At 39.3% G+C, this 15,199-nt stretch overlaps 1 protein-coding gene across 7 annotated transcripts in view; it reads left to right on the top strand.

The window, feature by feature from the left end:
- LOC149257055 (B3 domain-containing protein Os01g0723500-like) overlaps window positions 1–15,199 on the top strand; it is a 283,787-nt gene that overhangs the window by 146,682 nt on the left and 121,906 nt on the right. For all 7 annotated transcript variants that reach the window (XR_016256657.1, XM_089413562.1, XM_089413558.1 and 4 more), the window contains 2 exons: window positions 8,913–9,666; window positions 10,279–10,499. Coding sequence is in view for 6 of the 7 variants with exons in the window: in XM_089413562.1 (XP_089269688.1) it covers window positions 8,913–9,666; window positions 10,279–10,499 (975 nt within the window). In the remaining variant the exon portion in view is untranslated. The remainder of the gene's footprint in view (window positions 1–8,912; window positions 9,667–10,278; window positions 10,500–15,199) is intronic.

Raw genomic sequence — 15,199 nt, forward strand, 5'->3', positions numbered from 1 at the left:
TAATGATGAGTTGTTGAGTCTGTAACAGGCTTAGGATGTTGGGACTCGATCAGCAAACGAGTACACCTTTGGAGTGTTTTTTTTTATCTGGTTAATTATTCCTTCTTTTTCAAAGGCGGATAATTTTTTGGGTTTTTTCACTCATTTTTTACCCCAAAGCCGGGGTGACGGTTTGAAGGTTGAACCCATAACACATCTTAGTGTCTAGAGTCAATGTATATTACCATATTAGATCACGCAAATTTTTTTGTGGAATTTGGTTATGTCTAGATAGTCATTTTTTAATTTTTTAGATTTCCTGCAGGTAAAAAATTTCAAATAAAATTGTATTTAAATTGTAATAAGTGTAGTCTAGAGAGGTTGTATGGGGTATGGGTAATCAAAATTACACCTCTCACCCTCAACTTTTTACTATGACACACTTTGAGGGGTTAATAATGTGTTTTGGACCCTCAAAACCCACATTTCCTAAGTTTAGTGGAAATTGTGGCATTTAATTAGGCTAGAATTAAATAAAATAGAGAAAAATAAATTATTCCATGTGACAGAATGACGTGGAAATGACTTGGAAATTATCCTAAGTCAAAGAGTTGAGTCAACGAACATGTGGAAAATGACTGAGCACACTGCATCATAAATACACCATTATTTCATAAAATCAAATTTCCCATAGATAAAGCAGTAGTTGCACATGTGGAAAATTGAATTTATTAGAGGAGCTCATGCACTGAAGGAATATTCCATGGTATATTTGGACTGAAGATTAGGTGGGGCCTCATCTCACAGTTATCTCAGGTTCTTCTACTCTTAGCACTCCACTCTTGAGGACTACGAGTTGCACATGGAGGAATCACGTAGTTCATAGAGGAATCACGCAGAGCTATCTGTGTTGATTTGGGGTAGCATCAGATGTGCTCTAGTCACGAAAATTTGTGGAGAGGCTATAACACATGAATTCTCCAAGACCCAGAAATGGTTTGGCCATAATCTAACCAATTTGGGAGATATTAAAATAATTGATATTTTTAATGGAGTTCCTAAGTCTGAACTTAGGAAAAATAAAATATTAATGTGAATTAATATAAAACTGAGTTAGAATGCTCCAAAAGTCATGGATCAAGCCAAATCTAATTTTAGCTGTTGATTAGAGAGTTAATCTCGGCCATTGATGGACTAATGAGAAAAATATAAGAGGAGGCTTGAGGGTCAGTTGGAGAACATACCAAGAGAGATCAAGAAGTCGATTTTCTGGGCAGGGTTTGCTGAGGAAATTGAGTGATGTGATTTGAGTTGCAGCTGAGGGGCAGTGAATACATAGCAGAGAGGCAGAGTTAGTACCAGAAGGATTAGCATAGACGCGGGGAGAGGTTGATGCAGAGCCAGCTAGAGGCCACACAGAGGTAGCCAAGAGCTACGCAGAGCCAGTGAGGGCCAACGTGTGAGACGCAGAGGCTGCAGAGGCTGACTCAGAGCCTCGAGAGGCTGACATTGGGCTAGAGAGGCTAACGCAGGCCTTAGATGCAGCGCTGGGAGATTTTCGTGGGACAGATTGGAGCTGGAGAGCTGGATAGGGTGACGTAGAGCAGCAAAAAGCTATATTGTTACTGTGGGATCGTTCATCTGGTGATTTAGCTGGAATATCTATCTCCGACTGAGAGGTACTACTGCCGAAGGAATTCTCTGTTGGGTGAGCCATTTCTGGAACCCAGGTTGTACTCTAAAAACTGCATAATAATAAAACCCTCTGAAGAGCTGCACTGATTTTCCCGCATTGGGTTTTTCCGGGGACATTAGTCCAAAAACAACGGTGTCACTTGTGTGCTTGTTTCTTTCAGTTGATGATCTGTATGTGTTGATACTGTACTTTTATTTATTTTCAGTATTTACATGGTTAATAACTTGTTAAGTAACTGAACAAGTAGGAATAAATAAATCAGATAGTACAGGAAGAATTTCTAACGATTAGACTTAGAAATTCCAACATGGTATTAGAGCATGGTTGCAGATCACAAGATAACTGAAGGCATCAGTTGAGCAGAGCAGCAACAACAGAAACAACTGTCCCGAGTGACAGAAGTTGTTCCTAGTAGTAAGCAGCAAGGAAGGGGTGACGCAGAGAGTCTGCGTCCTTAGTTTGCGCCAGGAGGAGGATCAGCGCTGAGGCAGAGAGGAGCAGACTTGGCCTACGCAGTGCCTGTTCATATTTCTCTGTCAGGAAGGATCGACGCTGTGGCTAGGAGGTGCATATTTTGCTTGTGCTGGGATTGCATAGAGCCTAGAGGCTCTAACCTTTAGATTGCTAGGGCAGAGGAGGCTGTGGGTAAGTTGCGGAGCGAAGCTAGTGGGGTATTGTGGTCAGAACAGTACCTAACAGGGCAAGACCAAGGAGGAGGGAGTTGTTGCCGAGGATTTCTAGCCAAGAAATCTAGATCAGTGGTGCAGCTGCACAAACGATTGGATTGGGGCATCTCGACGTTTGGAGAGGGATTTCCAAAAGGGAAATCGAGGCTCAGAGGGAATCAAATCGAGAACTTCCAGACGAGAAGTTGAGAGACTCAATATGAGTCGATCAGAGGACTTCCAGGAGGGAAGTAGAGAGACTCGAAAGGGTTGAAAGAGGAGCAACAAAATGGCAGTGAATGGGTTAAGAGATCATGATAGACTAGATGGAGCTTCAAACTTCCTCGTCTGGAAGGCTAGGATCTTGTCCATTCTAGACAGGTATCACATCAAACACTTCGCCTTGAAAACGATATTGATCCCAGTTGACCTGGCTAAAAATGAGAAGTACAAGGAGGCAATGGCTAGGGCTAAGTGCATCATTCTTGACGGGGTCAAGGATCAGGTGGTACCACATATTGTCGAGAAGGGCACGACAAATGAGATGTGGGATGCCCTGAAGAATTTGTATTAGCATACTTCTATGCAGAGGAATATGCTTCAAGAAAATCAGTTGTGGTCATACCAGATGCAGAAGGGAGAGTAGATAGATATCTTTCTCGGGTGATTGGCAGAGATCCGAGACCAATTGACTTCCATAGGGGCCACGACGGATGAGGTGAGGACCGCACTGAACGCAATCTCAGAGGACTGGGAGGTATTTGTCCAGAGCTTACTGGGCAGGTCGAACCTTTTGGATTGGGAAGAACTATGGGCGGCTCTTTGTCAAGAAAAGATCAGACGCCTAACCAAGGTAGGGAGTAGCGATAAGGGGTTCAGAATCAAGAAATAGGAAGAGGAGGATGCTGCTCTAGCATTTGCGGGAAAGCAGGAGAAACAGAAGAAGAAGGACCTCTCCAAGGTCAAGTGCTTCCACTGTGGGGAACTGGGTCACTATGCGAACCAGTGTTCGAGGAAGAAGAGTAAGGGAGAGGCTTCTGAGACCAAGGCAACGCTAGCGAGGGCGAAGAAAGAAGTGGAGATAGATGATGACTGTGCCATGAGTGCTCATGCGCCACTTCAGAAGAAGTGGGGAGACATTGAGCTGTAGTCAGACAGGTTGTAGGCGATGAGGGGCAGGATCCTCGAGGTACCCAACCTCTTGGATTATACCTTGCTACAGGAGCCCCGAAGAGTAGCAGGACTAGCGGATGTCGGTAGAGACGGATGCAGATGGAGCGACAGAGAGTTGTACAGTGCAGGGGTCTCGGGACAACGTGAGGCAGCAATGTGAGATGCATGGAGTTGTTGCAGTAGTGTAGAGGTCAGAGAGGGAGCACTTGTCAGCGACAGAGGGAGCTTCAGCATCGAGAGTGTCTGTAACCTAACAAAGATGTCAGAGTTGGGAGGATCAGTTACTTACTTCTCAGTAACTGAGTTGCACTGCAGCAGTTAGCAGTGGCAGTGCTATGGGCAACACTATGCAGCACGATGAGAGGGGATGTAGTGCAGATGCAGTAGTGGCAGTGGCAGGGCCATGGGTAGCAACACAAATGCAGAGGGAGCTACCTTACAGATGCATCAGTGGCAGGGACATGGGTAGCAGTACATGATGCAGCAGTGCAAAGGATGTTGGGCAGGGAGGCCTAGCATCAGCGCAAGGACTGATGCTGGATGATCAACGTGATACTCAGTGAGGAGTATTACTAGAGCATAGTCCTCACTAAGAGGGAGTGTTGATTTGGGGTAGCATTAGATGTGATTTAGCCACGAAAATTTGTGGAGAGGCTATAACACATGAGATCTCCAAGACCCAGAAATGATTTGGGCAGAATCTAACCAGTTTGGGAGATATTAAAATAATTAATATTTTTAATGGAGTTCGTAAGTCTAAACTTAGGAAAAATAAAATATTAATGTGAATTAATATAAAACTGAGTTAGAATGGTCCAAAAGTCATGGATCAAGCCAAATCTAATCTTAGCCATTGATTAGAGATTTAATCTCGGCCATTGATGGACCAACGAGAAAAGTATAAGAGGAGGCTTGAGGGTCAGTTGGAGAACACACCAAGAGAGATCAAGAACTCGATTTTCTGGGGCAGGGTTTGCTGAGGAAATTGAGTGAAGTGATCTGAGTTGCAACTGAGGGGTAGTGAATACATAGCAGAGAGACAGAGTTAGTACCGAAAGGATCAGTGCAAAACCGGGAGAGGTTGACGCAGAGCCAGCTAGAGGCCACGCAGAGGCAGCTGGAGGCCACACAGAGGTAGCGAGGAGCTGTGCAGAGCCAGTGAGGGCCAGCATGTGAGACGCAAAGGCTCCAGAGGTTGACGCAGAGCCCCAAAAGGTTGACGCTGGGCCAGAGAGGTTGACGCAGGCTTTAGAGGTAGCGCTGGGAAATTTTCGTGGGTTAGATTGGCGCTAGAGAGCTGGATAGGGTGAAGCAGCCCCTATTAGGGTGACACAGAGCAACAGAAAGCTATATTGTTGCTGTGGGATCGTTCATCTGGTGATTTAACTGGAATATCTGTCTCCGACTGAGAGGTACTACTGCCGAGAGAATTCTTTGTTGGGTGAGCCATTTCTGGCACCCAGGTTGTATTATGAAAACTGCATAATAAGAAAACCCTTTGAAGAGCTGCACTAGTTTTCCCGCATTGGGTTTTTCCGGGGACATTAGTCCAAAAACAACGGTGTCACTTGTGTGCTTGTTTCTTTCAGTTGATGATCTGTATGTGTTGATACTATACTTGTACTTATTTTCAGTATTTACATGGTAAATAACTTGTTAAGTAACTGAACAAGTAGGAAGAAATAAATCAGATAGTACATGAAGAATTTCTAAAGATTAGACTTAGAAATTCCAACAATCTAGGGATCATCTACATATGTGGAATCACTTAGTTCGAGTTTGCATTTGTTGATTGGAGTTATCACGGTACTTGGATTCACTCATGGATGAGTTTACTATGCCATATATGGAATTCTATTTCCCTTGATGTGCACATATGGATTTCGATTTTTCTCTAAGTTATCTTTCCTTGGGATTTACTCCAAGTTTACTTCTCACATGCATTATTCCTTGGGATTTGCTTCCGACTCTCTATATAATGAGGCTATATGCTCTCATATTGTATCATGTAATAAGCTATTGGGCTTGAGGAAACTTGTCATTTTGTACTTGCTTACTTTCTAAATACAATCAAGACTTTGGGACTATCTGGATGGTGTTTTCTTGGCGTTATGAGGTGATGTCTTTTCATGCTACTGCTATTGTGTTTAATTTCTTTCTCATATTGAATTAATACTAGGTTATAATTTCCATCTTGCTTGGATTGCTGTGTATAAGCTATCTTGCACATATCATTGATTTAGAGTAGTATTTTATGGATAAGCTTGCTAATTCATTTTAGGAGGAATGTTTGCTTTATCTTATTCATTATATTTCTCTAATCTTGTGCAAACTAATATATGTTCAAATGTGTAGGAAATATATTTTGTATTGTGCGCAGGAATCTATCTAGAAGTGGGAGAAATCTCAATTAGATCAACTCACTCCTAGAGTCACAACGATCCAAGACTCAACCATTTTTTCGTTTCAAGTTTTCCATCCAACGAAGAGCAAAAGGGAGTTTTCTTACTCTATAGCTATGTGATCATTCATTTAAAATTCAAAATACTTCTTTGATTCTAGTTCTTTCAAATTTATATCTCCTATTCAAGAGTCATTTCTAAAGCTAGGCAAGTATGGGGGTTCACTCCCATTACTTGAGCTAGTACTTTGTAAATTAAATTCTAAGTTTAGTTTTGGTTTCTTTTTCCTAATTTCACACTGACAATTGGTAATTTTTTGTGTTTTGCAACCCATACGCTTGAGCATTGGGCAGCAAGGAGCTTGAGGAGAAGCTTTGGAAAACTACTCACTTTTGTGTATGCAGGACCCACTCACGCTATCTGAAGACTGATTTCTAGGGAGGCCATAAGCACTCGAGAAGAGAGTTGCAAACTCATCTAGGTCGTGAGCCTTTTGAGCCTTGTGAATCTCTTTTGGAGAGTTTTTTCCATCTTTAAGTTTGTTGTTGTTATATTTTTTTGGGAGAGAGTCTAGCGTTGTTAGAGTCCCATCTTTGTAAAGATCTCTATCGTATTGTGGGCTACCCTCTTAGAGACATTTTTACCCACTTTAAGTGCTAATAAAAGATAAAAGAAATTGTTGGAGGGAGCTTGGGATTTTTCCCATGGCATCCCCTTTCCTCATTTAGAGGAGGGATTTTTATGGGTGGCCTAATTTTGCTTCTAGTTTTTCTTAGCTTTCAAGTTTTTAATTTCATATTATGCATGCTTAAAATCAACACATTTCACTCCACATGCAAAATTTTACTAATCTTGTATTTAAATTCCCACATGCATACGCTTCCAAGTTGCAAACTTGAAAAAATCTCATTTTGTGTAAACACTTCATTCTTTGGCAAGTTTTAATTGTTTCATAATTTATTCAAGTATATGCTTAACTACTTGGTCAATTTATGCTATATGTCATGAAAACTATTGGAACACTATCTTTTATTTGAAACAATTGTAGCTTGAAGAAATCTATTTCATTTTATTTGCTTATTTTCTATTCAATGGTGCAAACCCATATGAGCTTATTTATATTTTAGCCTTTCAAGTTTTGCAAACTATTTCTCTTTGAAGCATTTGCATGAAACATTAGTTTAAATTGGGGAATTAACACAATTTGCACTTCATCTAGGCATTTTAGTATAAGAAGGCCCCATGCTTCACTAAAACTTACCTCCAACTTAAGTTGGTTGAATAGACTTTTAGGGATCCTCTACCTCTATTGACTCCTCATTGTGAGATCCAAATATTTGAGCGATGATGAGGTTAGTTCAATTGTAATTTTGCCTTAGCACTAATCAAATAAAATGAACCAAAAACAAAATTCCATCACATTTGCTTTCGTTTAAAGTCTCACATGCAAATTTTATTTCAAGAGGCCCTTTGGATGCAAGCATTGTAATCTCTTTTAATTTTGCAACAAGTTTAATTTTCTTGTATTTGGAAATTTACTCATCTTTTTGTTTAATTGCATATTGTCATGAATGGTTGATTTCACTTTCAAGTACTATTATTTTGGGTTGCAAACTTAATTGCACGTTGTCATCTTGGTCTAACATTTGAGTTCTTTTTGTATCCTTTTAAGCAAGATAGTTTTCATGCTTTGATTTGTAGACTTATTCATCTTGAAAGCATTTATAATATCTTGTGCTAGCAATTTCTTGTTTCCCTTTTCAGGGTTATTTTGACTTTCCATTTGAAAGCATTTCACTTAATTTTAAGCAAAATACAATTTCATTTCTTAAAGAGAAAATACTTGTAAAGACACTGGTTGTTTATGTATTCATGCTTATCTTATGATGGTTATTGCTCATATAATTTTTGCTTATAAATCTTAAAGAGATAATCTATTTAACTCTAATAATTCTCCTAGAAAGTCATATCTTTTTAAACTTAACTTTTCATTAGGGACCACCCCCTTAGCTAACCTAGGAGATAGCTCAAACGGAGAGAGTCGAGATTAGTTTGACAACCCCTTCTCTGAGTTCCCTGTCACCAACCACACCTTGTGGGGTTGAAGACTTTTCTCACTAACTTGTAGGTAGGTGTAAGCGGCAGGGTGAAGAGGGCGTAAAAAGAACTTTTGAGTCCTGCGATGTAAATCTGCTAACTATTTTGTGAAGTCAACAAGTAATGGCCGAGGTAAGACAAGTGTTATGATTGCATCCGTTACTGTAGTTAACGGATTTACATTTATTCTACACTGTTTCACATGTTTAAACTTCTTGCAAACATCAATAAGAAAAGTTCATAAGGTACTCTTAAAATCCTTTCGTTATTCCTAGTACTTGTATGATGTTCATTTACAGCCCAGAAAAGTGGTCTTGTTTCTCATTGCTGGGTCCTGTTTCTCATATCTTCAATGGTAACATTTCATTGATCACTTTTGTTTCTATTAGTTACACCAGTAGATAGGTGTTCTACAAATCAATATGGGGAGATGTTGTCATGTAATGTTATATTATGTGGTAGTTAAAAAGAATTAAATAAAATATAAATAATTACAATATCTGAACTGAAAAATAAATAAAATATAAATAATTACAATATCTGAAAAATTAAACCAGTGTAAATCCATCTTAAACCTAAATTTATTAAGTTATAAAATTTTATAACTTATAATTTTTTTTTTTTTGAAATGATAAAAAGTTAATATATGACGTGGAATTAAATAATAAAAGAATCATACCTAGAGAAAGTTAAGTTAATCGCTCTTGAAGATTAATAAATCCGGGTTTAAATGCTTTATGTGGTGATATGTAATATGAAGTAGGTTTATGTTGATAACATTTTTTTTTATTTTATGTGTGACTTTTGGTTTTTTAATTGTGTTTATTTGAAAATTTATAAGAACAATAATTACTTTGCTATGTTTGAAATAAATGCTCAATTCATATTTGCTTTTGGCAGCGAATCCCGCCAGCATTTGTGAGACTGCTCCGTTTTCAGGTTCATAAAGATGCCTTTCTTGAAGGGCCAAGTGGTCAAGTTTGGCTTGTAACAGTACACTGTACAAATACAGGAATGGCTTTTGAACAAGGCTGGCAAACTTTCGTGTCTGATCATTCATTGGACGTTGGAGACTTTCTTGTTTTTAAATATATTGGCAAGTTCCATTTCATGGTTCAGATATTTGGGAGAAGTGGCTGTGAGAAAAGGGATGCCTTTAATGTCAGAAAATCGAGAGCATATTCTATGAATGATGGAACTGACAAGCGGCAGGATAGTAGAAGAGGAAATACAAATATGGAGAATTTTTGTTCTCCACTAGATAAGACTGGTATTGATCTTCCACATAATGATAAAAGTCATGAAGATGATGAAGTTCAGGTATTAGAGACAGCGCCATATAGTACTTTTATTGGGGACAATTCCATGCAAATTAAGAGTACAAGAAAGAAGGCACGAAATTCTTCTGGTTACAAACACGACACTTTATGTAATTATCAGAGTTCCAAAGAGGCAGTGGACACGAAAGGAAATCTAGTCAAACTGGGCTCATCAACGACAAGCTATCTAAAGGGAGAAAAGGAATCCGACTTTCCTAAAAATCAGCCAATTGTCATTGATTCTGAAGAGGAATCAATTCCACAAACATGGACAGCAGATGGTTCGAAGAAGTATGTGGCAGAAGTGGACAGTTGGGATATACCCTCGTGCCATGGTAAATATAAAACTGGTTGAAAAAGTTATAGCAGTGTAGTGACTGAAAAGTTGAATCATGATTTTTTTTCACATTGAAAACACGTTTCATGTATACAAACTTCAAATGGACTTGCATGCTATTTCCTCTTTTGATCGTCCTTACAAAAACTTTTACATTGTTGTATTTCTTTTATCAATTTCATATTTTTTGAAAAAACCCAGGTTAGGATGCCACCGCCTTACATTTGGCACCTGTGCTATATTGATATAGGCCTACTTTTTCTTTGAACTTGTCAGCATCAAACTTTGAGTTTATGGGTTGCCCTGTCAGCAATCCTTTGTTGTCTGTTTACTCAGGTCATTCTCCTCAGTCAAGTGATAGTGAACTTTGAATGGCTTGATTTTGTAGATTTCTTGATGGCTATGTACAGATTTTGAACTGTTTCTTCTTTCAATACTTAATCAAGTCCTCATTTAAGAGTTTTAAATACCAAAACATTAGAGCTTTAGGGATGGGATTTGTTTGTTAGTGCTTTCTTAGATCCCATAGAATATGAGAGGACTATATGTGAATTTTATGAGATTCTGACTTTGTGATTGTGTGCTAATATTTGTGGCCATGCAAGCACAGCGGTTCAACCTGTCAAGGATACGAAGATTGCTAAGCAGAAACACCATAGAGCAAAGGATGAAGGAAAAACTTATGTTTCAACGCATTATGTATCTTGCAGGCGTCCTGTAACACAAGCAGAAAGGAAACGGGCTCTTCAATATGCTCAATCATTTAAGTCAAGCAAGCCATTTAATTTGTTAACTATGAAACAATCACAAGTATATCAAGGCTTTTGGCTTGTAAGTTCTCTTCCACTTTATTTTCTTCCATATTGTTATGTCTTTTTAACTAAGTGTTCTAAAATATGCACAGATACGCATTAAGATGCATGTGTGTGCAATGTTGATGAGTGCTGAATTTTATTTGCTCTACTTTAAGTGGAATAAGATTGACAATTTAAAGAAATTCTCACATGATATGCAGAACGTTATTGCAGAGAACAGAGCCAAAGGTTGAATTTATTATTCCAGTATTCTCAATTTTCTTTAATATATTATTTGTGAAGTAGGTGAAACGCCAAAAGTCTCATAGCAGATGAATCACCAAGAGTCATTTGACTTTTATTATATAAGTCACTTACAATAAATATGATCTATTTATTATTAACTTGACTTTATTCTAAACTATACACAATATGACCATTATCTTTATGTTCTATCACAACAATATTTGACAGAGAATCCAAAATTTATTCTCATTTTCTGTGATCTTTTTGATAGATAAAATTATTTATGTATTTATTTTATATTGTATTTTTCAAGTATTTTAGAATATTTTCACAAGTTAATATCGCTGATTGTACTTCCAAGTCCCATTCATGTATCTTTTGATCATTTATAGACATTAATATGATTATGTCACTGTTCCTTTTCCTCAGAACAAAGAAAGATTCCAAAATATCAATTGCACACCGTATTAACACATTCAACAAATTATTAGAAAAATGGGGTTCCCTGATGATTTTATTGGGTAGATACTAATCCTCCACATCAGTTTGGCCGGTTTTGTTCTTCTATATTCCATTTTTAATATAGTTTGCTCTCCTCTGATAGAACATTTCAAGATATCTTCACGTTTGTTGCTCAAGAAAGATCCGCCCACTATCTTTGATTTCTCCTGATGTTTTATAAGTTAACTAACGCACTAATACATAATTACATTCAGAGACACTTACTTTTGCAATAACTGCAACTCTATGTAATGCAAAATTATATTTCTATAGCACAAATTCAAACTTTTGTAGTGTTGCACTTCATATTGTATGAGGTTCCATGTAATATTCCTAAGAGAAAATTAGCAGTGATAATCAAACCAAAACATCACATGCAACACAAAATTTTACACATGCAATTAGACACCCAGAAATTCACCAAAAAAGTGCCAAGCTGAGTCATTTTATTATAAATCAATGAGAGTACAATATAAGCGTGGGGTAGATGCATCCGGGCTTGCAAAAGCAAGCTAGACAAGCCCTATGTGAGAAAAGATGATGCCCGGATGCTAGCAAGTACTTCTCCTTCTGCTTCTGTACTAGCCCTAGAATTCTGCTACTGCTGGCTGAAAAAGGACGGGTGTTTTACTCCTTTAGAGTGCTTAGAAAATTCAGCCAAATTAATCTTGGCCTCTACTCAATAAACCCAGAAAAACCCATAAAGGGTTGGGCCTAGTTCCACCTTCCAAATTTGCCCCCAATTAGAGTGAGCCATTCCACCTGCTGGAAAATTTGTACCACCCAGAAACCTGCTGCAAATGAGCCCACAGATGATGAGAAATGTTTCCCAAAATTCCCATTATGCCCAAATGTCAGATCCATCACGCAACTACTACCATCACCTACCAACTCTATGATGTGATGGGGAATCCCACCGGGATACCAACAACAGTCTGGCCCTCGAGTCCCTCTAGTAATCCATGGGCTCTGTTGAAATGTGGCCATGGATGTATCCAACCGCCTAGCCTACTCCATTGGGTATCAACTCAGTACCTCTCGCCATCCAATCCCAAAGGAGAATTTGAATATACAATCCCCTGTGGAAGGAACAAGCTCCCCAAACAGATGCAGTGTCATACTCAGCTCATGTTGCTCAGTCTTGCTAACCTGACCATCCCTCAGGTATGTCTAGACAACTCTGCGTCCCTCAACCCAATGCGTAAGGGTGGGCTAATAATGTTGTAGATCCCTTTAGTGTGCCAGTGCCTATGAAGCGAACTATGCTGAAATCCCAATGTGTGGTCTCTATGCTGCCCCTCACCAATGGCTAGCCCAGAGGAGGGCTGCACATCCTCCTCCATCATGGATTCATCACAAGCCTTCGACTGCTACTCCATAGACAACCCAACATGCAAGACATCCTCACTAGTCAGCTGTAGGTGACTGTCATTTGACAACTCTATCATAGATCTGGATGTCTCTGTACCTATCGGTTCCTCATCAATAGTGGATATGTTTCCCGACACCTCATCAACCTATGGTGCACTACTATCACTTGAGAACTCACTCACAACCCGGGATACTTCAGCAATGGATACCTCAACAACAGATGGCATCTCATCAACGGGTGTATGCTCAACTGTCTCCTTGCCAACCATGGCCCCTTCAACTACTCTTTCATCTTCTGCCTTAATCTTCCTCATCATCCTTGCATAATTCCACTGAATCCCCATTGATTTGTGCATGCCTCTTCGTTCACAGAACTCCCAAAAAGAGAGGGGCGCCTGAATGCCATGACCCAATGATTGGTATGCCCTCCAATTTGTTGCCAATAACTCCACATCAGTTGCAATCATGTCTTGCCATCTTGATGCATTACCCATAATTTTGGGCATAGTGGTTTTTTTGTATAATTGAGAATGGTCCTGATTCCCAATTGTAGAATGAATCAACTGCTCCCCCACGTCAATCATCATTTGTTTCATCCTAATCACCTCATTCAAGGTTACTGGCATGTTGTTTGATTTTAATCTTTCTTTGGATCCCATGATTTCCTAGCTTTTTATTTTTGGCTTTCCATAGAATGAAGGGTTTCCCATAGGCTGAGCCAAGATTATGGCTCTGATACCACTATAACATTCCTACGAGGAAATTAGCAGTGATAATCAAACCAAAACATCACATGTAACACAAAATTTTACACATGCAATTAGACACCCAAAAATTCACCGAAACAGTGCCACGCTGAGCCATTTTATTATAAATCAATGAGAGTACAATATAAGCATGGGGTAGATGCACCTGGGCTTGCAAAAGCAAGCTAGACAAGTCCCAGGTGAGAAAGGATGATGCTCGAATGCTAGCAAGTAATTCTCCTTCTGCTTCTGCGCTGGCCCTAGAATTCTACTGCTGCTGGATGAAAAAGGACTGGTGTTTTACCCCTCTAGAGTGCTAAGAAAATTTAGCCAAATTAATCATGGCCTCTACTCAATAAACCCAGAAAAACCCAGAAATGGTTGGGCCTAGTTCCAACTTTCCAAATTTGCCCCCAATTAGAGTGAGCCCTTCCATCTGCTGGAAAATTTGTACCACCCAAAAATCTATTGCAAATGAGCTCCCAAATGCTGAGGAATGTTTCCCAAGATTCTGATTATGCGTCCTGGAAAATCTCAGCTCCAAACCCCCAACCAATTCTCCCACAACTAAGTCTCTCCCCCAAGGGACTACGAACCCAATGAGACTGCCCTGTGTGTGCATTGGAAGAAGAATTTCAGCCTGAGGAGTAGCCACTAACTCAACCCACCAAACTCCCACAAAATGGCTGTAAAATACCAAAGTAGTGTCCCGAAAATCTTGATGCCAACACAGTTCTGTAGCTCGGTCTCCCAAGGAGTGTGTATTTCCCTTCTATGTCTAGAATGCCCCAAGAATAGTTCGATATCACTTGTAGAATTCTCCTGGATCAACTCACAAGTGAAACTATGGCTCCCTTAGGGTGGCACTCAAAGTCCACAGAAGGAGTTGAGGTTTCCCCTCAAAAATGTCGTGTGCTGAACAACACAATGTTGACTTGGCTCAACAACTCAAACAAATAGTAGTATAATTTTCAGATTGATAAAAACCCCCAAATGATGGTCCCTCCTCTTCTATTTATGCTTGTTGTCCTCTTCCTTTCCTTGTGGGCCCCATTCTCCACTAGCACGCCTTCCTTCTCCCTCCTGTCTCCATAAGTGTGTTTGCCCAAGGGAGTGTGTATTACTTAGGTGTGTGCCCCCCACAACCTACCAAGAATTCGATTTTTTTTCCTCTCCTAAGTTAAAATACCGAAAATTGTGGCTAATTCCAAAATTGTAAAAAACTGTAATATTTCCTATGTAGGTTAGGAAAATTGGGGATATTACATTTCACCTTGTGATTTTCAACACATTAATAGAGATTTGCGTTTTGTTCCTTGGAGCTGGTGGAATGACTAGGTAGGATTCATCTTATGGAGTCCACCACTCTTCATGGCATTATATCATTCAATCAATATCTTTTGTTGGGGGAGTTTCACATCTTCTTGGTTGGATGGTGATTAGACTTTTGCTTGGTGGTCTTCTCACATATGCTTACCTTGTTGATCACCCCATGGTCACACTTTTGATGGATGAGGAGCATCTTATCTCGTTATGGTGGTTTATATGCTTATCTTCGATGTGAATGATGGTTTTGGCCTCCCAAGAAGTCACATTATGATGATTAGGATATATATCTTTCATGATTGTTGAAGTTTCCTAGTGACTTTTGCATGATGATGTGGTATTATTTAGTGTCACTAGGAGGGGGCATTCTACATGCTCCTCATGTGTTAGATCTGTGATGGGGGGCACATTTAATGATTAGATGGGGTTAGCATTGTTTTATTTCCTTTTCTCTTATGATGTTGCTATTCTAGGATGATTCATGTTGCCTTTGTGGGTTTTTCCTATGTGATCTTTGTAATGCCACATTTTCTATACATCACCTAGG

Source organism: Pinus tabuliformis, chromosome 6 (genome assembly GCF_031772625.1).
Source record: "Pinus tabuliformis cultivar Carrire ecotype Pingquan chromosome 6, CPIR1, whole genome shotgun sequence".
Lineage (NCBI taxonomy): Eukaryota > Viridiplantae > Streptophyta > Pinopsida > Pinales > Pinaceae > Pinus > Pinus tabuliformis.